The 24,439-nt window shown below is 43.1% G+C and overlaps 2 protein-coding genes across 2 annotated transcripts; both read right to left on the bottom strand.

Moving 5' to 3' along the window:
* Window positions 1–938: 938 nt before the first annotated feature.
* cmya5 (cardiomyopathy associated 5) lies at window positions 939–14,929 on the bottom strand. The gene is made up of 13 exons (XM_053421043.1): window positions 14,814–14,929; window positions 13,306–13,945; window positions 10,038–13,139; window positions 6,868–6,963; window positions 6,470–6,692; window positions 5,980–6,132; window positions 5,756–5,890; window positions 5,171–5,317; window positions 4,905–5,046; window positions 4,112–4,245; window positions 3,911–4,028; window positions 3,273–3,449; window positions 939–3,196 (listed from the first exon to the last, which is right to left on the bottom strand). Exons 1-13 carry the CDS (start codon window positions 14,927–14,929, stop codon window positions 2,944–2,946), a joined length of 5,436 nt encoding a protein of 1,811 aa, XP_053277018.1. The 3' UTR covers window positions 939–2,943.
* An 871-nt stretch (window positions 14,930–15,800) lies between these two features.
* Window positions 15,801–22,664, bottom strand: tent2 (terminal nucleotidyltransferase 2). The gene is made up of 15 exons (XM_053421035.1): window positions 22,593–22,664; window positions 22,110–22,306; window positions 21,013–21,120; window positions 20,620–20,866; window positions 20,389–20,503; window positions 20,222–20,307; window positions 20,061–20,118; window positions 19,737–19,803; window positions 19,567–19,643; window positions 19,315–19,443; window positions 19,172–19,215; window positions 18,406–18,542; window positions 17,348–17,439; window positions 17,154–17,233; window positions 15,801–17,038 (listed from the first exon to the last, which is right to left on the bottom strand). Exons 2-15 carry the CDS (start codon window positions 22,226–22,228, stop codon window positions 16,949–16,951), a joined length of 1,449 nt encoding a protein of 482 aa, XP_053277010.1. The 5' UTR covers window positions 22,229–22,306; window positions 22,593–22,664; the 3' UTR covers window positions 15,801–16,948.
* Window positions 22,665–24,439: the final 1,775 nt, after the last annotated feature.

Raw genomic sequence — 24,439 nt, forward strand, 5'->3', positions numbered from 1 at the left:
GTGCTCTTTGTCTGCTTTTGGCCTTAGACATGGAAAAAAAGGAATTGGATAATTTTCTCGTCATAGGTCACGTGTGGGTGGACTCCTGCTGAAACGCCTTTTGGTTTGTTATGTATTCGGTGCATTTGGACCTGTTGCAGTGATTTCCAGTGACTATTCTGGCCCTGTTCTCTTTTCCCTGTGTTAGAAAATATATATATATCAAACAGTGTCACAGAACTAGTGTTAAGCAGCGAAACCGAGTCTACCTGAATTCAGCTGTACAAAGTAAAGTGTTCCAACTTCTCTGTGCAGTGTGATCCGCTGCAGGACTGCTGAGAAGAGTCGATTTCCAGTAAAATGAGGGTTAGGGTTACTTTTCAAAGAGCTCCCCTCCCAGCTCCAACTGAGCACAGAGCTGTTCTGGAGGCCAGCAGCTGTTCCCTGAAGGCCTGCATGTGTTTGCCCTCCTCTTCCTCTTCTCCCCTCTCTCCCTCCCCTCTCCGTTTCCCCAGAAATGAGGAAAGGTGTCAGACAAAAAAAAATGGGGTCTGGAAAAATAGAAACATAATACTTGAATAATGACATGTCTGCTGGGAAAGACAAGCTTGTCATGTGAGGTGTTTAAAACTCAAATCCTCAGTAGCTGTAGGTCATGAGAAGTATTTGAAAGTTGAAATACATGATAGATTCAGTAAAGAACGTTTGTAAAAGTACAGTATATTTGTCTGAGGTATATTTCAAGATAAAAGAATCTTGAACACTTTTTTTACATTAAATTTGTGCATCAAAGTTTACATACAACTGTTGGTTGATAATGTTAAACTATATTATCAATCACTTATTTTTGCTCTTGACTCAATATTACAGCTAATGGAGCATGTAATGGAGTCCTGCGGCCCTCTGGTGGTGAGCGTGAGTAGGACAAGTGTTGAGCTGAGTCAATGATCAGTCCAGTTGTGCAATTAGAAAACAAAAATCGTTTTCATTCAGCTCAGGGTTAAAAATAGGTTTTACAGGACAGAGGAAGTAAAACAGTTGATCTTTGTTGACAATCAAATGCACATAAACACAAATTAAAGAACTGATCTGTTTACAAAGGTTATTTACACAAATAGACCTATTCACAATATGAAACACAATTTAAAAAGTGCTACAGTATCTTTTTGGAGATATAAACTGACAAAAGACTTGATCTATCACAGCTATGACTTCAATGTGTCGGAGCCTTTACTCACAGTGTCAGGTCAGTAAGGCAACTGAGAGTATATTAAATCAACAAACATTTACAAAACATACATTATGGCCATAATTACAGAATAATCCACAACACAATTCACTTCTCCCTCCACAAAACAAAGTACAAGATGCTCACCGGTGAAAAAATGTCAACTCTGATTGAATTCCAGTTATGTTCCACACTTGCTTCTCTCTTTGATATTTGCAAAATAACATTTTTAATTTCTCCAGGTTTTCATTTGTGTTTGATCTAAGGCTTGGCAATGAAACAATATCAATAATAATCCTAATGTCATTTTAATAGCAAAATGGCAAAAGTCACATATATAGCTCTATAATGACTATCTGTTGTGCAGGCACAGTGAAGAGGCATAACTCATAATTTACCTCATTGTGTTTGTTATCCTCTGTCCATAAAGACGAGTTTAAAACCACAACCTTCACTCAGGAGCAAAATCCGTCTTTAAACCTAAGACATAATAATGTAACATTTATCGTGATGATTATCGATATCAACTAATATTAGCATTTTTTATCTTTATATAATTTTTGACCATATCGTTCTGCCTTAGCTCGATCACAGGACATTGAGCTCTAGGCCGATCAGGTTCCTTTAAAGGGCCCATATTTTACACCATTCTGGGATTTAATTAGAGGTCCTGGTACACCTAAGATGATATATCAGTGGTTTAAAGCCAAAATAACTGCTGCTATGTGTGTTTCCATGTCCTCTCCTCTGCCTCTCTCTGGAGCTGCAGACAGAACAGACGGTTTTTGCCTGCCTCTTGAGCCCCTCCTCTGATTGGCAGACTGCACTATGAGTGACACGCGACCAGGCCTATCCGCGGTCTCCTTCTTGCGCATTCACCCAGGTAAACACAGCTTCGGTTACAACAGGATGTTTCTGAACGGTAAGTAGCACCGTCCTCATGTCTGTTCAAGTTTCAGCAGGACAGTCGCCATGTAGGAGTAAATCCTGAGTTACAGCACAGAGTTTCATTACGGTGTAATGTCTACGTTACTTCGTACTGAGCACAGCGACACGGCACGTCAGAAGAAACAAAGTGTAGCCGCTGGTCTCGAACAGTAACGCTCTCAGGAGGAATGTGCAGGGACACATTCTCTACCTTGCATCCCTCCATGCTGCAGTGTTTCTTCAGTGTTGTTTGTTGTGGTCAGCCTGTGGAAGCTAACAAGCTGCTAGCTCAGCAACATGTCTGCTGGGTGTCGCATTCGGTGTGGAGGGGAGGTGGTGGTGGAGGTGACTTTGAGCGGTGTTGGTGGGTTTGTAGGCTGTACTGGTACCGGCTGGGTGTGGCTTAGAGAGACGAGTGGGATCCTGAATGACATCATTCGGGGGAGGAAGTAAGAAAACGAGACGTTTCGACAACATATTTCTTAGAATGGACTGAGTGCAAAAGTCTGCGCAGTGACTGTTTTCATACTTTGAGGGTCCTTACTGACTCCTTCAAGTAATAACGGATAGTTAAAGCCCAGAAAATGTATTTTATACAATATGGGCCCTTTAAACAACAAAACAACCAATCAATGGCGCTCTAAATGAATAGGATCCATTTGTGTCTTCCTGCTTGTCTGTGGATTTAAATATATTTGATGTCCTGTCAGATCGGTGCTCTTCTCAGTAGAATAGTGGTCATTAAAAAAAACATAAAGAAAGTGATATTGTCCATCATTTAGTGTAAACTCTTCATGTGGGTAGTTGAGCTAACTGTCCTTGGTAAACTCTGGCACCTCCAGCACCATCCTGACTTCCAGACTGCCCGGCATCTCCAGGGCCAGAGCAGGGTGGCACGGCTGGGTGAAGCGCTGGCTGAACGTCCCCAGCAGCTGACCACTGAGGGGGTTGTAGAAAGACAGACGACCGAGCTGGTAATCCAGGAGGGTACCTACTCGCTCCGGCACCTCAATCACAAACACGCTGGACTGAACGTGGTTGTAGAGCAGCTGATATCTGCAACTGCAAAGACAAACAGTTGGAATATTTAGAGTGACGATGTGAGGTATCTTTAATAAGAGGGGAGAGGTATGCATACCCTGAGGGTGTAGGGACACACTGCAAACACCATGACTGGCTGTTTTCCCCCAGTGAGCTGCCTCTATTGGCTGCGCTGTACGCCACTCCAAGTCTGTACGCTGTGCTTCCTGAGACAATCGTCTCCCAGTAGTAACGCCCACGTGCTGACAGCAACTCACCCAGGACGGATGGACACCTCGACAAAAAAACACACATACTAAAGGTTTACACATGTTCATGAAACATTCCCTCAAGTAGGAAGTTGTGGAAACTTTGTTAAAGGTTCAGTATGTGAAATGTAGTGACATCTAGTGGTGATGTTGTATGTTGCAGCTGAATACCTCAACTCACCCTCCCCTTCCAAATATGAAAAAGAACATGTGGTAGCATTCAGTCGTCATAAAAAGTCAAAAAAATTTTAGTTTGTCCAGTTTGGGCTACTTTAAAAAAAATGGCGGCCTCAGTAGAGTGGACCCGCTCCTGATGTAAATGTAAAGAATTTAAATATAAAGGGTCCATTATAGGATAAAGGAAACAACAATTTGTACAATTAAGAAGAAACACACTAGTGAAAACATCACTCGCATTGTTGTATACTTATATTCTGCCAATAGATTCCGTTCACCTAAATCGTGAACACTGGACCTTTAAACTCACTGTTTGTCTGCGAGTGGCATGTTTTCACGCGTGTCCTGGGAAAAGTGCAGAGCGGTCTGGTCCTCTGAAAGCTCCAACGCAGGGTGAGCCGAGGCCTTCAGCAGGTGGAACCTCGTACCTGGAAGAAAGAACAGGTAGCAGGAGATAACTTTAAAAACAAATACAACAACAAAAACAGTCAAAGTGTGTGTTTCTTTTAACCTTTTGTGGAGATGAGTGCAGCCTCGCTCTGTTCGCTGGCTCCAGCCTCATTCACAGCTTTGATGTAAAACAGATAATTCTCATTGGGCTGCAGAAGAACCCTCTGTTCACAGATCCTGATACCTGAGATAGTTCTGGGAACACACACACAAACACACACACTTTAAACCATTGTACAGCATAAAGGTTTAATGTATGAGAGCAGCAGCATCACTGGATTCAGAGGCCAGCAATAAGAGTCAGATATAATGCTGTTGCATTGGGAACAATTTTGTAAATTAAAAAACCAGGTACTTACTTACTATTAGACAAGAAGCAGTACTTTTACTTGAGTGCATTTTTGTCTATTTATTTGTACTTTTACTTTAGTAATAAGTATAAGTACTTCCTCCACCTCTGGGTCATGGCTTGACGTTTTAATTTACAAGTCATTATCAGATAGTAATTTTCAAAGTTATAATAACAAAATATTTTCAAATTAATCATTGCATTTTTCTGCATACTTAATATATTCTGTTTACATAGTGAATATATTTCTTTCTATTTCTATGTAAAAAATATATTATTTTGTATATTCACTTATTCATGAATTTCACTGATGTTTTTTTCCTCTTTACTGCTCACACAGCAAATTCCCACACAGTAGGACTAATTAAGGATCATCTGATCTGATCTTATCTTATCTCACCTACATAATTTTCCTGATTCTACTACCTGTCAGATTAAAACAGTCATCTTGACTTGCTACAAACAAATGATCCAGGTCAGATCATGCATCATCTCAGAGACGCACCTGAGCCCCTCTCCCTCCAGGTCATACTGACGGCAGTACTCCAGAGTGTAACTCTGTCCGGGGTTCTGCTTCTGCCACCTCAGCGTGGCCGAGTCCCACATGATAGTACAGCGCTCTGTGTCAATCACTGGCACTGATGGAGCTGCCAGAGGGAGAACAAGGATCTAAGACAATAGACAAAGTGCTGCTGCCTGGATAAACCTTGATATGTCATGCAACAGAAATCTAAACACTAGATCAAAAAGTTAAAGTCGTTGTGCACTGACCGGTTGTGAAGGCGAGTCTGTCGCTGGGCAGAGAGCAGCCTGTGTAGTTGACAGCCATCACCCACACCTTGTATGTCTTATCAGGCTCCAGCTCCTCCAAGACACAGTAACTCTCCTTCACTGTCACACGGTACTCCTCGGACACAGCTGTGGACAACAGCAATATAAGTATGAAGCATTATGTCAACAGAACTATACCCACTACAAATACTGAAAAAAAAAAAAACCTATAATACAATATAACATTTATAAAGACCAATCATTTATTTTTGTCTCAAGATAGGTCATCATTTGAGATCATACCATGTTATCAAGCTCAGAGCAGTAAGTCTAAATAAGTCTAAATAAGTTTTCCCACTAATTACCAGGTTAAATAATAATAATAAAAATAAAAACAATTATATTTCTATAACACCTGAGTAACAACGTGCTTCACAAAATAATTGTAAGTACAAAGTTAGCCAGTCCCAGAAGCCAGACCATACGCCAGATAAAAGAACAACATTAAGACAGTAAAATACATATTTTTTAAACACACACACAAAATGAAAACTATACAAATGTCAGTCAAATAACAGTGTTTACCTCCATGTGGATCCTCCATGCAGTAGACCTGGAAGCAGTCTATGATATCTCCAGGGTTGACCTTCCAGTAAACGGTGACACTGGTGCTGGTGGCTGAGCCTGGCTCCTGGGGCTGCAGCGTGGGCCTCTGAGGCACTGAGGCGCAGAACAAAACACACATGCATGACACTAGACTTCATGTGGATTCACATGTATCTGTAAAGAGATGTCTGTTTAAGACAGACCTGGGATTCCCTTGCGATGTTCGACGTGTGAGCTGGAGGTGTTGCCCTTGGCGTAGTCCTCGAACACCAGTAGTCCCTTGGGACCCAGCTCCAGTGACATGGCTGAGTCTAGAGCTGCCTCGAGCCTAAACACACGACCACAACGTTTAACTTCTGGCTACAACAACAAACAAATGTCAAAAGCCGTCTTTGCTATAGGTCGAGCTTGGTTTGTGGAATCAAAATCTACACCCAGAATTCAATCAGTAATGTTATATCCCTGCTGGTCAAGCAGCATGCTGCACTGGTTATCAGTATCCAGCGACATTATTTAGTTGTTATGAAAACCACACTAGCTCACACTCCATTCAAGGACAGTACCTTGCACGAATGTCCTCAGGAGACTAATAGGAGAACAGATCGAAGAGGGGTTCATCAGAAGTGTGACTCAAACACTGATCACCAATCTTTGTCCAATCACAACACCAATGATCTAATCAATCTTCAGGACTCACCCGTGCATCGGTCTCGGCCTCTCTGGCAGTGGTCTCCAGCGTGGCCTTGGTGGTGTCAATGCTCTCCTGGAAGGAGACTATCTGGTCGTACAACTGCTCCAGCTTGGCCTTCTTCTCCTCCTCCATGCTGACGGACATGTTGTTGTACTGCTCCATCACCAGAGCCATCATCTCCTCGTTCTGTGCCTGCATCGCCACCTCGCCATCCACACACTGGTCCTGGTGGCGAGGAGAGTGACCAAGACACAGAGACACTGTGATTTAACAATCGTTCTCTGGTAAAATGATGTACTGCTGAGAAGTCATGCTGAACAATAAATATGAATCTGATCATGCAAACATTTTAGAGCAAGGGAAAATTAAATGTGTGTGACATTAAGTGAACATGCCTCACCTCTACAGAGTTGTAGGCCAGCTCCAGTTCAGACACCAAGTCCTCAATGTTCTCTGACCGACCCTGCAGCTCTGAGATCCAGTCACTCAGCTTCTCCTGTTATACAAACATTTATACGTAAATCACCAGGCATATATATATATGTACATGTGTATATATATATATATATATATATATATATAAAGATAGAGAGAGAGAGCTTTAGTTTTGAAAGCTGCACCAAACTTAAACTGCCTCTGTAGTACTACTAGTGATTAAATTCATCCCATCATTTGCTTCTGAAACATGTATTTTACAAAGGCAATCTGACTGATGTCTGGGAGATGGAGTCTCCTTCTTACTGTTGTTATTTCGACTGATGACACAGGTTAATCTTTAGGTCAAAAAGTTGCCTCCAGCAGCTTTAAGGGGAATCATCATGGAGGATTCAGCAGATCGCTCTCTGATCCTCGTAAAGCCGACTGCTCACTACTAAGACTGTGAGGAACAGTTGTGTGTGTGTGTGTGTGTGTGTGTGTACAGGAGCTGAGGACGTGTCGGGGTGTACAGCTCAGAGAACTGGACTGGAGACAGGTTTGCTAAGTTGTCTTGGTAAACTTGTCACCATGGATGTTCCACTCGGTGTAGTGTCTGAGTGAGGTGGGACTTGTATCACAGCCTTGATCTGCTTCTTATTTACAGTTTACAGGCTGTCAGTGTTTCTTATAAATACAACATCACACAGGCACTAGACCAGGTTCAGATTTCATCTGAAGCTGACATCTGATCATTCTCAGTAGGGATGCACCGAATAGAGAATTTGTGCCGAATAATAATCAAACGCTTGGCCGAATACCGAATACCGAATACCGAATGTGGTTGTTAAGTTTTTCATTATTTATTTTTTTTAATTTGCAAAAATAAAATACATAGACATGATTTTCAAAGAAAGTAAATGTTTATTTAACATTTCTGACATGTTGTGCAAAAAAGTGCAAAAGTTGGCACAAGTCTACTAAGTAACAGTAGGCTATAATGTAAACAATAATGTAAAGGCTGAGGTAAATAGCAAGTGTGCTTGTAACATCAAACACTTACAGGTACATAACATATCCCTGACCAGAACAGATTTGTCATCAGAAAGAAACTGACATCTGAGACAAGACAACCCAAATTGCTTTACAGACAAAAACATTAAAACAAAACAACTGTGCCTGTATCAAGCCATAGGTCTACTTAAGGCCAATGTATGCTTCTCCGTTTTGACGGACACGGACAGATAGGACCGCCCTCTCCAACGTGGAACGCCCTCTCCGTGCCTCTCCGAGGCTCCTCGGAGAGCTTTTCGTGCAGCTCTCATTTTACACGTCGAAATGACGGACAGCCCACGGATAGCACTTGGCTGTGATTGGTCCGCTAACGCCAGCATTTCGGAATGGAAACTTCCTGTTCCATTCCCTACATCACAATAAACCAAAATCACAACTACGACTCTATGATTAATGTGACAAGTGTGTTAAGCAAGCGGCGTTGTCCGGCTGACGGTGGCTGGTTAGAGCACTTACAGCATGTGTGTACGGTCACATACGGTTATAACGAACTTTGATAACGGGGCTAGCGGGCTAGCCACCATGCTAACTGCGGTGGGAACAGCGCAAAAACCCGCTGACTTTAATCCCACGGCTGTCATGACACTGTTTCTCAAACACCGTCAGGTTAGAAGCAAACACTTGGTAGTAGTTAGTATCGGGTGTCCCTGCTGACTGTGTGTGGAAGCTGGGGGGAGCTAGCTGCCTCCGTGTAGCTTCAAGCTGTTGCAGCTGTTGAATTAGCAACGCAGTTTGGAAACAAGACCGGGGAACCGCTGCGTTAAGACACAATAACAAAAGCATTTTGACCCGCTGGGTGTCACTTTATTCAGCAAAAACTGTCGCGTCATCAACATCCTTTTTCTGTTAGTTGCCATCGTTCACTGTGTGTGAGGAGCCGGGAGGACGTAAATAAACCAGCGTGGACTTATTCTATATACCTCATGAGGTAGGCTTGTCTAAGCTCGACTTTCGTTTCGCCATCTACTGTTCTGGCGGTGAATTGTTTTCACAACAAAAAGGCTCGTAAAACTATAAATCATGGCCTCAGTATGCTTCTCCGAGTCCGTTTCGGAATGACGGACGGACGGATCGGACGGACCCTTTTTGATTTATAGTTCTTCGCGGACATCTTTGTTTACGTTTATCGCGTCACTAGACGCTGTTTGCTTGCGTCATTAAAACGCGCCGCTAATATTCGGCCTTGTTTTTCACTCATTTTACCGGATACCGAATGTGGCCGAATGTGGCCTTTTTTGCAATATTCGGCCGAATATTCGGTGCATCCCTAATTTCTCAGTTTGGTCCAGCTTTCCCATCATTTAGATGCCAAATATTTTACTGTGATTGTTTATGATATGTTTTCTAATACATCTTCATATGAAGAAAAATATTTCAAAACTGAATATTTTCTCTCCTGATGAATGTAGCATCAAACTGATGAGCTTTCTCTAATTAAAGCTTTTTGAAAACTGTGGGTAATAAAACATTTTTAGATTGCTAGAAGGTGTATTAAAATATTTTAAATACAAATGTGGCTGACCCTGTGCTGATCCTGAGGAACTCCACAACAAGAACAGTGTGTGTATGTGTTTGTTTGTTGGTGTGGGTGAGGGAACAGATCAAATCTCAGTCTCCCCCTGATGATGACACACTGGACCTTTCCACAGATCAAAGTGGAGCATTACATCACAACAATTCAATGTGCTTGGCCACAGCCTGAGGGAAACACAACCTTGCCAGCATGAGTGGAAAAGTTATAGACAACTAATTTAGGACCAGTTTATTATATGATGATCCAACCAATTCCAGTAAAGAGCATGACTATCATAACCGTGTGTAATAATTCTGGTAAAGTGTATGATGATGACCTGCTATGTGATAACTGCCGTAAGTTATGGAAACTGCTGCTTGATTTCCCATAGTGTAACTGAACATAATCTTTTGTTAGAAACTTATTATGAACCCAAAGTAAGGACTTGCCATTACAAGTGATCTGATTTCCATGTGTAATTTCAGTGAAGTTGCCCTTTGCAAACATGTAAAGCTGTACATTTAAAACATACAGATCACAACATAGGCAATATGTGCTTTGTACACTACCTTGACTTCCTCATATGCTTTGTCGACCGACATCCCCTCATGGCTCTGATGTTTCCCTGACTCACATTCGTCCTCTGGCAGCAGACATCCACAGGTGAGACAGAACCAGTCCATCTCCTGCAGCTCAGCAGCCAGTCGGGCCTGATTCTCCTCCTCAGCATCGATGATGTCATAGTCAGCCTCGATCAGCTCTTCTTCTGGGGACACTTTCTCCTCTGCCTCCTCCATCTCCATCTCTACACCTCTCCTCTCCTCTTTGCTCTGGCCAGACTCAGGCCTGGATTCCTCTGCATCTCTTTGTGTTTCCGATTCAGGCATCTCCTCTGCATCCTGTTTAGAAATCATCTCATATTCCAACTCCTCCACAGGAGCTTCTGGAGCCTCTTCATCCACTTCATCTTGCTCCATCCTTTGCTCTGTATCCTCTCTTTGCAGATCAACATCTGGAGCTACATCCTGGATTATAATGATTGCTTCTGGGGCATCTGCCGCTTCGTTCACCTCGGCCTTCAGTTCAACATCTGGTTCTTCTGGTGGTATATCCTCTCCCTGAAGCCCAGATAAATCCTCCAGGGGAGTAAATGTCCTAAGAGGAGAAAAGACACCCTCGTCTTCATCTACGTCCTCCTCCGTCTTCTTCTCCTCTGTGTGGACCTCCTCCTCAGGAGCAGGTGGTGAGTACGCTCTGTCTAAGTCATTTTCAAGAGGTTCTTCTACCTTTTCATGAACTTCTGGTTCTAATTCCAACTGAGTCTCTGTCTTTGTTTCTTTGATTAGCATTGGTATATCTTCAGATGCTACAAGATGCTCATATACACTATCAGGTTCAGGGACAGCTTTTTCATCACTTGGGGTCTTGTCTGACCACTGACTGATGTCAATGTCCATCTCTACAGCTTGTCCTTTGGGGACGAGGAGGATCAACTCGTCACCTACACTCACCATGTCTTGAACTACAGTCCCAGTGTCGTCTGTGGGTGTTTTAGCTTTGACTTCAGTCATTGATTCCTCTGGTTGCTGCTGCAGGGCTTCAACCATTTCACGATGTTTTTCGTTTGAATCCGTCTCGATTTCGTCTGGCATCACGGGTTCGGCGACTTCGCTTGAAATCTCGGCTTTAACATCTGATTCCTGATGAGCTTCAGTGACAAATTCCGGTGACTGACTCTTAGCTGCAGCCTCCAGCGTTGCCATTGGAACATCTGCTGTATTATCATGTGTTGCCTCCTGAAGATCAATCTGAACCTTGGTTTGGATCTCTTTTTCATTCACTGCTTTTTCAGTTACCTCCACAACTGCTTGCACTGCACTATTGCAGTCGGTGATGACTTCGACAGGTCCAACATCCTCAGGAATGTCTTTTGTTTGCTCACACGGTGACGTTTCAACTGATGTCCTCATTTCACCTGAGGTGGTCGAGGTGATAACTTCCTCTTCGACCACGACCTCTGGTTTGGCCTCAGTCGTTGTTTTCTCATCAGCATCCTCCATCTTGGTGTCAGCAGCTGCCTCTTCAGATAAGTTATTTTCACTGGCTTCTGTTTGGATTTCTGATTGATCGTCCGTCTGTGGCACTTCGTTGCTCTCAGGTGCTGTGTCATCTTTGGCCTTCACAAGCCCTTCAGGCATTTTTTCCACCTCCTCTTGTGTCTGATATGGTTGCTTGGTTTCAGTCAAGATTTGTTCACTTTGTTTGTGCTCTTCTCTCTGATGCTCCTGACTCTCGCTTTCTTTTTGCTCTACTACCTTCTCCACCTCTTGAATATCAGGAAGTGGTTCATTACTGCTGCTAGTCTGGGGCTCGGCCTGGTCTCTTTTTACCTCATGTTTCATTTCCTTAACCTCACTCAGTTTAAACCCCTGAACTGATTCTTCTGGTGCTGTCTCATCTTTGGCCTTCACAAGCCCTTCAGGCATTTCCCCCACCACTTCTTGTGTCTGATATGGTTGCTTGGTTTCAGTCAATCTCTGCTCACTTTGTTTGTGCTCTTCTCTCTGATGCTCCTCACTCTCTCTTTCTTTTTGCTCTACTTCCTTCTCCACCTCTTGAATATCAGGGAGTGGTTCATTAGTGCTGCTAGTCTGGGGCTCGGCCTGGTCTTTTTTTACCTCATGTTTCATTTCCTTATCCTCTGTCAGTTTAAACCCCTGAACTGATTCTTCAGGGGCCTCTTCCCCATCCAGCTCTCCAGTCAGCATTGAGAGTTTCTCTCCTTCTATTTCCTCCTCAAAAGTTGCTGATTGCACATCACCTCTGCTGTCTCCAGCTCTGACCTCCTGTATCTTCGGTTCCTCTGTCTTGTCTATTTCTGCTTCTTCAACCATCCTTGTTAGACACCCTGTCATCTCAAACTTAGTATGTGAAAACATCATCCTCCCCTCCTTCATATCCTTCACAGACTCAGGTTGGGCCTCCACTGTGGAAGTTTCATCCTTCAAAATAAACTTCTCCAGGTAGCCGTCTGCCTCGTCTGAATCCGAGAAACGTCTCTTGTAAGACTTCTCAGACGTGACGCTCTCCGCCTCTGAGTATTCCTCGTCACTCCTCTGCCGCTGGCCTACAGCGTCCTCGTAGAGGTCAGAGTACATGAAGGACATGGCGGTGGGCTCCTCCAGAAGGATGAGGTCGATGATCTTCGGGGGTCCAGGGGAAATATAGATGGGTGTGAGCGTTGTCTCTTCGCTCCCAAACAACACTGAACCGCCCTCCTTCATTGTTCTCTGGCTCTCTCGCCTCATCCTCATCCTAATTCCTCCGTCTGCCTCGTCATCGTCCTTCCGCTGCGGTGCATCAGCAGGAGATCCTTCTCCGTAGAAGACCTCATCCAGGTGTTCTTCAACCATATCCACATCTGTTACAAAGACAAAAGAGTCTTCTGATGCAGAGGGGCTGTCTGTGACCATCTCCTTAGCAGGTGTTTGCTCCTCATCCTGGGGTGTCACTGGAGGCTGTTGTTCCTTCTGCTGCAGCTCTGGAACTTGTTCTCCAGGAACTGCATGATCCAAGAGGGTAAAATTCTCAAAGTAGTCAAAGTCACTGGTGCTCTCTTTCTGAGTGGGTGTGTGTCCGGCTTCTGTGTCTGCAGATGGCTGAGACGAGTCCTGTTCCGAGGGATGAGGAGAAATAAGCAAATCAGGACATAGTGATGTTTAAATCTCCAAATAAACAGGCATCTTATAGGAAAAATTAATTTACGTAAATGAAAGGACTAGCGTTAGAAATTAAATATCCCATCATAATAATTGTTCAAATCAATCAGATACGTACCTCTTGGTGATCCAGTACTTCCCTCTCCTCTGGCAGGACATGACTTGGTGTCCAGTCATGGGGATTTCGGGACCTGATCTGTGGAGTCTGGTCCAGATAAGACAAATTGTCGTGCAGCTCCGTGCTCTCCTCCTCATCCACAGTAGGAAGTTTGGAGGGGACCCTGATGTTGAGGATCTCATAACCCTCAGAAATCAAACTAAACAGTTGCTGGTCTTTGTTTTTGATTTCTTCCAGGTCTGGCTCTGTTTCCGTTTTCTCCTCTTTGACGTTGGGGAGAGAGACCTCCATCATCTCCGGTCGCTCCACTCCCAACACTGAGGCGGATCTCGAGCTGCCAGGTCGGCTAAGCCTGTCCCCCAGTCTGCTGCTCCTTCCTCCAGACCTAATCCTCCTGCGGACTATTCGCTCCTCATCGAAGACGATGGTGATCTTCCCCGCGGCTCCAGAGCCATCCATGCTGTAGGCTTCAGAATTGGAGCTTGTCTCGGAGGCCCAGGGAGTAGAGCAGCGGCTGGAGGCTGTCTCCCAAACGATACCACTGTCCTCACTCTGCACTGTCACCATGGAGAACGATGGATCCACCATCAGGCACTGCAGTTTGGGCTTCACCGACTGGTCCTGGACAACCTCTCGCAGACTGAAGGAGGGAGAAATGGAACAGAGTCAGAGGAAAGAGAGATCAGGCTGTTTGTGCCATTCACTGGAGGAGGAAGGGGGATGACTTAACACTCTGAGTGCAAGAGGAGATCCTCCTGGCAAGCCTCTTGGAAATGCAAGCAGAGAACAAACCAATGAATCAAATCAAAACATATCTGAGCAGCATCTGCCCTAATTAATGTTTTGCAGCACTGAGGCGATTCAGAAAAATCCAATCTGACAACACCAGAATGCCCGCTAATCTTTTCTAAAGACGATAACTTGACGTGTCAATCTCCAGCATTAGACGAGGTGTTCAGGCCCAGGCTGCCAATGTGAGGGATGAGCTGAAAAATAAGGATGAAATGTGTCGCGAGCTGTTCCTCCCGCTATGAATACAGTTTGGTTCATGGAGGGGGGCTACAGCAAGGTGACATCCCAAAGCGTCACTCATGTAATATAAGAGAAGAGATGCCTGGACTTCACAGATACATCCAACATATCGGTGTCTTCTACTATTTAAGACATGTCACGGATAGCTCCAGCACTGAGAATGAAACACGATAAATGAGATGTGTGATATGGGATGGTGAATATATCAAATAGTCAAATAGAGCTACCTGCCATGCCACATTCACATTTCCTGCTCTGAACTGAATCACAGATGGTCATATTAAGTAAGTAATGCACTCTTTGTCTAGCATGGGTCTCATTCTCTATAAGGAGATAAGACAAGGCTACAAACAAGTGGTTCTTCCACTCACAGACTCCATTCATGCATCTCCCAGCAGAAATTATACAATTTCACCCAAACGGATCCACAATTGAGATTATTCTGCGTGTAAAGTCAAGATAAGTGAGTGAAGCACCTGTTCTGCAGCTCCTCTAACTCGTCCTCATCGTCCTGACTGACGGCCTCGGAGGTTTCAGACTGAAGCTCCTGCAGCTCTGTCATCTCCGGATCCAGACTCTCACACTCCTCCATCTTGTTAACGTCCTCCCGGCTCTTCCACTCTGCAGTTCCCAAAGCTGTTTTTCTGGATGTTTCCTTTTTCACTGCCGTCTTGATGTTTTCAGCTTCTCTGAATTGGGGAGAGTTGCTCTGCCTGTTTGTGTCATTCTAAGTTGGGAGCTGTCCATCTGACTCAGCGAGGGACAGAAATAGACGTGAGTGGGGGAATGAACAGAGGGGAGTGGAGATAGAGAGTGGGTCCATTTCACTTGCTGTTGAGTTAAGCGCAATAACACACCAAATCCAAGTAGTCAGATTTTAAACCTGTTATGCAATATTGTTATAGATCTGAGAGAATTGCCATCATGTAGCTCTAGGGGTTTGCCAATGTCCAACAGCTGACTGAGGGTATGTGCCTTTAAGATCAAAATCCCCCAAGTTAAATATAGGATATGTGCTGAAACAGTAACCCCCCCTGCATGGTCCCCCCTGCTGCTGGTGGCAACGCTAAAGAGGTCCACGCTCACGCCCCCCCCCCCCCCCCCCCCCCCCCCCATATGCAAACATCTACCCCCCTTGCTCTGCTTGCATGATGCAGAAGTCACAAAAACCGATGAGTGATGACCGAAGAGTTTAAGTGAAGATTTATGCCAAATTTAAAAGAATTCTCTTGAGACGTTCTTAAGATCAAGTGATCAAAAGGCAAATAAGTTTTTATAAGTCACAGTGAGCTTAACCTTTAACTTCAAATCGGTTCATCTTTGAGTCCACGGAAAGGTTAGCATCAAAGTTGAAGAAGTTCCCTCAAAGCATTCTTAAGTTATCGTGTTCACAAGAATGGGTGGATGGACAACTGGAAAACCGGATGCCTCATAGAGGTCAAACATGTGAAGTGACATAATCATAAATGTTCAGAATTTTTATTTTTTTTAAACAAACATTTGGAAGTCAGTAATGTACAAAAAGAGCTGAGGAACAATATAAGCTATGGACAACAAAAAAAAACTGAGTCACTCAAGAGTGAATTCGGTAAATAACGTGAGTATTGAGTGAACTGAAAATTAACGAATAACAAATCTGAACTTGTCCGAATAAATCAAGCAGATCTTAGATCTATAAGGTCACAGTATGTTTGTTACCACTAATTAAAAAAAAATCCAAAAACATCCGGTTCAGTGATAAAGGAGTGGAAAAATCCAGAGTGAGGCATCATTGCAGCCCTCGATGATCTCCTCAAAATCATTCAAACCTAAACAACACTTTTAAAAAGCTCAGAAACAGAAAGTAGGTGATGATTTAAAAAAGAGAGGATCCTTAATGTAGCGGTAGAAAAAGCGAATTTTGTGTTTAAGCCCAAAATCACTTAGAAACTGACCAAGAATAAGGCTGTGATGTTACAAGTTGATCCCAAGAGGATAATTCATACTGTATATTTTACATATATACGTCAGAAACAAGATTTCTGATGACACGATGCAGTACGGCTGTGACCACTAAAATAAGTTTTTTATAAACCTGAACGCAGTTGATTCCATTAAAGCTCACTTCAGACATGAGCTGTTTGCAATTGGTTTTTGCATCTTCTCATCTTTGTTAACAAACTTAGCTTCATCCCAGGAATTCCATGTGCATTGGGACTAGTGGTGTAGCAGCAATAACCATCTCATGTAACATGAACAATTATCCTCCTGCTTCAGTGCATCTCTGTCACCAGTTTAGGTTTCGACTCCAGAGCTCTCTGGTGTCACTCCACAAATATTGTAAATTATTTACACTCTTGTTTTCTGGATTATTATGAAACACAAATTTAAGAAAGACGGCAAAACATTTGACAGTGTAGTATATTCAAAAGGTGATACCACAGGACAGACTGTACGTGTCCGATATGAAAGCAGCCAGAACTTTCAGCGTCCCAGAAACGTTTTGGGCTGTGAGGTGCGGAGGCAGCACGGCTCCTCGCTCAGCACATCCCGAAGGTCTTTCATCGTTTCTGGGCAAAGGGTCGGGTTGAGGTAGAGGACTCCGCTCAGCTCGTCTAATTAGAGGAATCCCTCATCTCCTGCCTGCAGACTCTCTATTAATGACAAAGCTGACTGGGAGGATCGAGTCCAGGTCCTTCCTCTCACGGAGGATCCGAAATGACTGAGCAGACAGAGAGATGAGAAACAGGAGGATTATGAAGAACTTATAGTTAGACCACAGCGGCTAATGGGAAGGAAACAAAATAAAGAGCACATTTATCTGGACTAGCATGTACCTCTGCAAACTGATCTTTGATGGTGTCAAACTTGATCTTCTCATGGACAGCTCTGGCAACGTTATTTCTTTCAAATGGCTCTGAAACACAACAAAACACCATCGATCAGATTAAATATGAGTTTCTTACACTGAGGCTACAGTTATTATTAAGTTGATGTGGCAGCAGCGTTTTACATCCACTGAAATGTTTACCTTCCACACATATGTATTTGTTTCTCCACTCTTTGGAGTTGTTCTTGGGAAAAGCTCTGGCCTCTCTAACAGAGATCACATGCCTGTCCCACCTGCAAGACGGAAAAGGGAAGAAATTTAGCACTGGAATTTAACACAATGAACAAGGTCCTCAAAAGTGACTTTGCAGGTTGTAGTTAATCAGCTACAAAACATGCACATTTCAATGCCAACAGGCAAAAGTTATTTAGATTCTAGGCACCTGTTATACTCAGTTCAGGATGAAAACAGAGACTTCCTGAGAGACAATTATAATATCCTGTAGCTCTTTTTACTTTTTGTTACATGATCATCATTTTACAAACATTGAACAAAGGCTTTTCATTCTTACTTTGCCATAAAGTTAATGAAAGAAAGTTGATGAAAAAGTTTTTTCTCTTCAACAGTTTATGCCTGTCTATTGTCTGTCTTTCTATTTTTGAGTTTTAAATGATGGATCTTCATTGTACCTTGAATTTGATGCATTCAGAGACATTTTGTATTGTGAATAAAATAGGATCCAATTAAACATTCACTGTCACGTAGTTCAGTCTTCTCGGGTATAATTGTTTAGTTTATGGATTTGAGTTGTTGTTACAAATGGTTTTGTTACGATTCTTTCTTTCCCAGGAGTAACAGCAAGGGAAAACTAGAATCACCGCACTGCGGTTTGAGCTGTTTGAGTGTTTGATTCTGTAAAATGGAAAAATAAGTGCATGTTTTTGTGGTGAGTTCTAGTTCAACGTCTTGACTGCGGCATGACGTGGTAACACACATACTGCAAACACAGTGACCGTGGTATGTCGTGTAAGTGCTGTGTAAGGCCAAAGGTCCCACCTGCTCCTGCCTCTCACCAAGAAACATGACACCAGAGTAGAGGATGCAGGATAGAGGAAGGAGAGGAAAGATAGGGGGACTGAAGAGGGAGAACATGTTGGCGACAGGAGACAAGAAATGGGAGCGAGACAATGAGCAGGCAAAGGGAACCGTGGGTGCATCTGAAACATGAGACTCATTAATGTGATGTTCAAGGGAGATACCTGAAGTTTGTGGCATAGTATTTAAGGAAGCCCAGAAGCAGGTCTCCTAGAGAAGACTGGTTTCTAGAGATGAAGGGGGGGATGTGTTTGGGTGCCTCTGGAACCATGTCGATGTCCATGCAGGGATTGAAACACTCCTGAAAATCAAGGCACAGGACAAATGCTCATAACTGGGTGACACTGCACATTAGGGAGGTGTGAAATCATTTACAACCATTTTAAATGTGGATGATAACCTGTCAAAGTGGAGTTAATAACATAAAATATAACAGTTATAAAGGACTTGAGTTTTGTCCACAGCTGCTTTTCGTCATTAAATAATTGTTTTCTTTGTGATATTTGGTCTATTTTAAATCATAAAAAGAATTGTCTGCAAAGATTTTATTTCGTGAAGTTCCTGACATTGTGCATCTTCTCACGAAATAAGCAGGTATAAGCAGTTTTATTTTTAGGTGAGAACAAACACATAAAAGGGTGATGGACTCTTTTCCCACTGCCAGTAGAGGAGTTTGCCGTTCAGTTTTTTTCTCAAGGCCTCTCCAGATCAGCACGTTCACCTGGCTGTCACATTTTCATCGTGGCCGATCAGAGTCAAGGCCTATTGTAACCATTCCCATTGCAGACAATAGCCAGAAGTTTACATATAATTGAGTATATACTGTTGACTTTTCATATTTAAGTTTCCAGCTCGGGAGGGTTTAAAAAAAAAATACAGTTATGATTCTGCGAGAAAGATTTACATTACATAAGCAATGAACACACTCACTGGGTGGTCCCTCTGCAGAGAAGGAAGGACAGGTTCATTAAGAGCTGTAACGAAAGCAACATCACATACATGATGAGATTCACTCCAATCAAAGGTACAGAGGAAACAACAACAGATTTTTCTGCGTGTGTGATTGTACTGACTTTGCAGGTAGTGCAGGATCATTAGCACCAGTGTGTAGCTGCTTAATGTTCCTTTGCTGGCATCATTGATTTGGTGATGCCGTGCCCACTTCTTGATGACGAGAATCAAGGGCTTTATCCTGAGATCAGCTGTGAGAGACAACACAAACAAACACAGCAGGTCAAAACAACAAACCTTCTCTCCTACAGCTGACATGGAAAAAGACGATGAATAGTTACTGTCACAGAAACTGAAATTTTACTCGTACCCACCATAAGCGTAACTCCTCAGAAGGAATGTGTTTCTGATGCCCGTTAGGTTGTTGATATTTAGATCAAACTCCAGATTACTAAAAAAGGGAGGCATAGTGACAGATTCACATTAAGACTACTTTCTGATTTGATGTAGTAAAGCTTCAAATGTTTAACTCTTTTGCTTCTACCTGTCTTTTTCTTTGAACCTGAGGATTGGCACTTTGGCTCGGATTAGCTGGGTCCTTTCTACATAAGCTGAAAATCAAAACAAGCGTCATTAGATTCATTTTAGTTTCAGTTTCCAATTCAAACGTGAACCTCCTTTTAAAACTGTATTAAAGGCTCCACCTAGTGGAGGCTGCAGAGAATACAGAGACAGAGGAGAAAAGAGGCAAAGCTGAATAAGAAGTAAGATGGTAGTAAGATAGCATTACATTGTTTCCATGTTCAAAGCTTATATTATACATCTTATTCAAACTTATTGGATATTTGCATTATTACTTATTACTCACGGAGTGTTTTAAACAGCCTTTGCAGTACAGAGAGCATATTAATAGCATCAGGTCTTTTCTGAAACAAGAAACAATGTGTAGGTGTCCAAGTGAAAGTAGATATGACTGTACATTTTAGACATATACTATGACATTTGCTTCAGAGAGTCAGAGATACTTACTTGAACCTGAAGGACCAGACACAGATCAGCATCACTGCTGCGGCAGCCAAATCCACTCATGGAAGATCCAGTCAAGTAAAGTCGTGCTACAGGCAGAAACACGTTAAATTACAAAAGATCACAACAGCAAACCTGAGCAGAGAGTGACGTATTATAGTTTAACACACCTGCATAGACTCGCTGTATGTCTTGCTGCAGCCGAGCTCTGCACATCTCCTTCCAGGTCAGATCTGAAAGTTGCTGCTGACATGCCTCAAACAGCTCCATCATCTGAGTGCTCAGCTGAGGGCACAAACACATCAACTAAACCAAAGCACACCTGCACGTACAAACACAGTCAAACTTGATATATGTTAGCTGCAGATTGAGACCATCTGAATAGTAGCCAAGGGCAGTACCTTGTCCTTGGTATAGTTCTGCAGGCGGATGGGGTTTTCTGGGACAGGAGGCACCTGAGGCCAGGGATTGGGGTGTGGGCTGGGATGAAAACCAGAGAAGGACGATTGCGAGGACCCAGCAAACACTTGGTCTGGACGACAAGGACGGGGAGGGACCCGAACTGACGTGGACCCTGTCTTTGGGTGGGTAGAGGAGTCCAGGCGTTGGCGTTTCACGACATGGGGGCTGTATTCCTCGAACTGCCTCCTGGAAGAAAGACACATATGAGGAAAGCACGTGACAAGACTTATTAAAAGGTAAACTTTGATATGATGGATGAAAGTTTAAAGAATTAAAAGAATGAGAGGGAGGGTTATTCAGCATGAGAGAGAATGAATAAGAAAATGACTTACTTGCGCCTGTTGCTCTGGGGTGCTGTGTACAGAGGGGCGACCTGAGAGGTAGGTGGTGGGGGTTTCCATTCATATGTGGGTAATCTCTCTAGACCAGGAACATTAAAGCTACAAAAAGATAAAAGCATGTTTTACTGTACAAGAATCTGTCTGCACGAGCCTCTTGGCACATCAAACTGCGATGAAGACATAGTTAAATCATCTCCCAGAATAACAAACTCCAGTTTACAACAAGCTTATCTCTGACACTGAGACACACGACTGGACATTCTGGCATCAAAGGCTTTCAACTATGATGGAAATTTTGAAGCTTGGTCGGGAGAATAGAGATGACAGTAGATACTGTGCTATTCGTTCATTCTGTAGTATTCCTTCATGTATTTATCAGTATCCTATCTCATACTTACTAGGTACCATGGAACCATGCTACATCCATATAAACGTGTGACGACTGTTTTACCTAAATTAAGTTGTATATCTGTCCTTCTCCAAACGATTTGTGTAACTATTTTACCTTAAGACACTGGCTGTTAAGGCAGTAACCTCCTCCCCCGGAGTCTATCACATCCTCTACTTGATATGTAGGGTCTGTGCCAAGACCTTGGTTTCTATGGCAACTGCCTCTTGGGAATTGGCCAGCATCAGCCGGGCTACAGACAATGAACTGTTGATTATAGGGCCTTCTAAATGACAATTTCACATTAAGGGGACATAATTAAAGAATAATCTTTTCAAAAAGATGATTTAATAATAGATCAGCTACCAATACATTTCAGAAAATAATAATAATTTTAAAATAATATTAATTTAATTATAAGACCCTTTTCTTAATAATAGTATAGGATGCTTGGGCAAAGAACCATGAGCAGGAATAAAACAATTAACAATAGAATGGATAAAATCCAATAAAGTTTGACTGGTCATAAATAAAAGCCAATATCAAGCATATCCAAAGGCTTCCTCAACAACTGTAAACTAAAGGGATTTAAAAATAGCAAAACCCAATGTCTGTGTCTCAGATTAAATGCCAGAGAGTCTTTACCATGTCTTTACTGCTGGTTACCGATGCTGCTGATCTCCAGCACACACGGACTCACCTGTTGGCTGCTGCCGGCCTCTGGATGTTGTAATCATAGTATCTGGTCACTGGAGCTGGGGGGTACGGGCCGTGGCTGTGGGCTGAGCGGCCCCTCGGAGCAGCGCCGCGGGGGAACATGCTGCGGCTCTTCGCGGAGATCCAGCATCAACTCCGCTGAGAGGGAAACAATGGCACCTCGTCAACAGTCGAGCAGCACTAAACGATGGAAGGTGACACACACACACACATACGGAATTACTTCACATTAAAGCGACGAAAAACCCATTAAAAGTTAAGAGGAAACCAAACCTTCCTCCAGGCTGTGTAGCAAGTTAGCAAAGTTAGCTCGTGTAAAGTAGCGTCTCGCTAGCTAATTCAAACATCTTCAACCATGTTAGCTTGATATTAATACTATTTCTCTGTAGGTTTACATGAAGAGTACACCTGTGATGAAATGTCTCAAAGTGTTCCCTCATAACAGAACCCACGTTCTGTCACTCACCAAATTTCATGTCAAACGTCAACAAACTCCAGCAGCTACTTTCGAGCGTCCATACTTCCGCATTGATGCCGTGACGTCATCAATCCCTGCTTAAAGGGAACGCAGAACTGCGCCCGTTAAAGGGAACATCAACCCAAAACACAACAAAGCGAACAAAAGGGTTTGGCTCCTCTGCGCCGCAGCTACAGATTGTTTCTGTGTTCTCGTTGTTCCCTGTTTGATACCCAAATGACTTTCCTCTGAATGAGGTGAATCAGATAAGTCAGATCACCAGTAACATCACTATGGCTGCTTCAGGCTTCATCAATTCACTCTCTCTCTCTCTCTCTCTCTCTCGAGCTGAGTGGTTCAAATTCAACTAAGCTTTTTAATGTTATAAACAATACAGACCTGTTTCTTTTTTTAAATTTATTCAGGACGGCGGTTCACTTATTAACCACTGTGTTTCAGTGACAAGATAAGAATGCTGTGGCAGACGATCGTTATTGTACACAGACACACAAATATACACCTGTACAGTAAATTAGAGAGATTTTCATGTCATCAGTTACGTTTGTATTGTGTTTAATGTTACTTTATGCTGTTGTGAGTTCTTGGAGTTCTTTGTGTGATCAACATGATCAACTGATCAATTCCTAAATGGACTGATATTTCCCAGAAATTTGGCAAACCATTGAATAGAAGCATAGACAAGTAAAAAGAATAAACTAACAAAAGGTCAACCTCAGACTAATAATTTCAAACTACATTCCCAGATGATGATCAGAAATCATATATGCACATATGATACATGCTTATAAATGGTGCATAAATTAGTGACTTTTGAGAGAACTGTAAAATATACTGTGTCAATTCAAAGGCTGTCAAAAACAATTATTGACAGATAATAGCCCAAATAACTCTTGGAGCATGAAATGGATAATTAGTTTGTCCCTTTATTATTGAGCTGTGTCATACTTAAAGGGATAATCATTATCCACTCACCACTATGGCGATGGAGGGGCGGATGAAGTGTTTGAGTCCACACAACTTAGATTATGAGGGAATTTTCATTTCTGGATGAACTATTCCTTTAAAGACACACCGGTTACACATTCACTGCACGTAATAACAGACGCCTTACTTTGAGCTGCAGAGCAAAGTATGAAATCTCATTTTGCAGCTTTATAGAATAACATTGTCTTCAAGCCCGTGGGTGAGTGGGCGCACAACTCCCCATTAAACTTCTCATGAAACAACCTCAAACATCAAATGGCATCGGTCCCTTGAGCGCCGAGTGACGTCACTGCGGAGGACGGTGTCGTGACGTAGGCAGTTCGATACTGACACTGATCTGAGTGGGAGGGAAGCGGCCAGATGTGGAGCGGCTTTTTTTGGGGGGGGGGGGGGGGGAGGGGGTGCTGCACATAGGGGCCTATTAGATCAATACAGCACTGAGAGAGGGAAACACAGCACATAGAAGCTGCAGTAGAATGTAAGTCATGCGAACATTAAAACAGCATTGATAAGGGGCTCATTAATACATGAATCGATTGGCTTTTGCAGAGGCACAACCGATCGCTTTATATCCAAAGAGCTGCATCAATTTTTATTATAGGAGCGCACTGGTGATGCTGAATGTGGGGGAGAGCTTTGAAATAGCTGTAGTCTGGGCGAGAGTGGGGGTGTAGCCTGTGAACCTACGGTAATGAGGGAGGGAGGGAGGGCGGGAGACGGAAAGAGAGGTGGACAGTGGGATGCTGTCTGTGCGTTATCTGCTGCCTAAATGAGGGTTGTCTTTTCCCAGCTCAGGCAGCAGGGCTCTTCCACCCTTCCAGCGACCGGGATCTGGCATTCACGCGGCTACA

Source organism: Pleuronectes platessa, chromosome 4, assembly GCF_947347685.1.
Source record: "Pleuronectes platessa chromosome 4, fPlePla1.1, whole genome shotgun sequence".
NCBI lineage: Eukaryota > Metazoa > Chordata > Actinopteri > Pleuronectiformes > Pleuronectidae > Pleuronectes > Pleuronectes platessa.

Bases quoted from the DNA above. Each gene is read 5' to 3' on its own strand.
- cmya5 (XM_053421043.1), bottom strand. From the start codon at position 14,929: ATGGAGGAGTGTGAGAGTCTGGATCCGGAGATGACAGAGCTGCAGGAG. The intron at 5,891-5,979 runs GTCTGTCTTAAA...TCTGCGCCTCAG, and splicing joins ACATCGCAAGGGAATCCCAG to TGCCTCAGAGGCCCACGCTG. The intron at 3,450-3,910 runs GTGAGTTTAAAG...TTTTTTGTCGAG, and splicing joins ATGCCACTCGCAGACAAACA to GTGTCCATCCGTCCTGGGTG.
- tent2 (XM_053421035.1), bottom strand. From the start codon at position 22,228: ATGTTCCCCCGCGGCGCTGCTCCGAGGGGCCGCTCAGCCCACAGCCAC. The intron at 18,543-19,171 runs GTGAGTGTGTTC...CTTGATTTTCAG, and splicing joins CTCTGCAGAGGGACCACCCA to GAGTGTTTCAATCCCTGCAT. The intron at 17,440-18,405 runs GTATCTCCCTTG...TCCGTCTTGCAG, and splicing joins TACTATGCCACAAACTTCAG to GTGGGACAGGCATGTGATCT.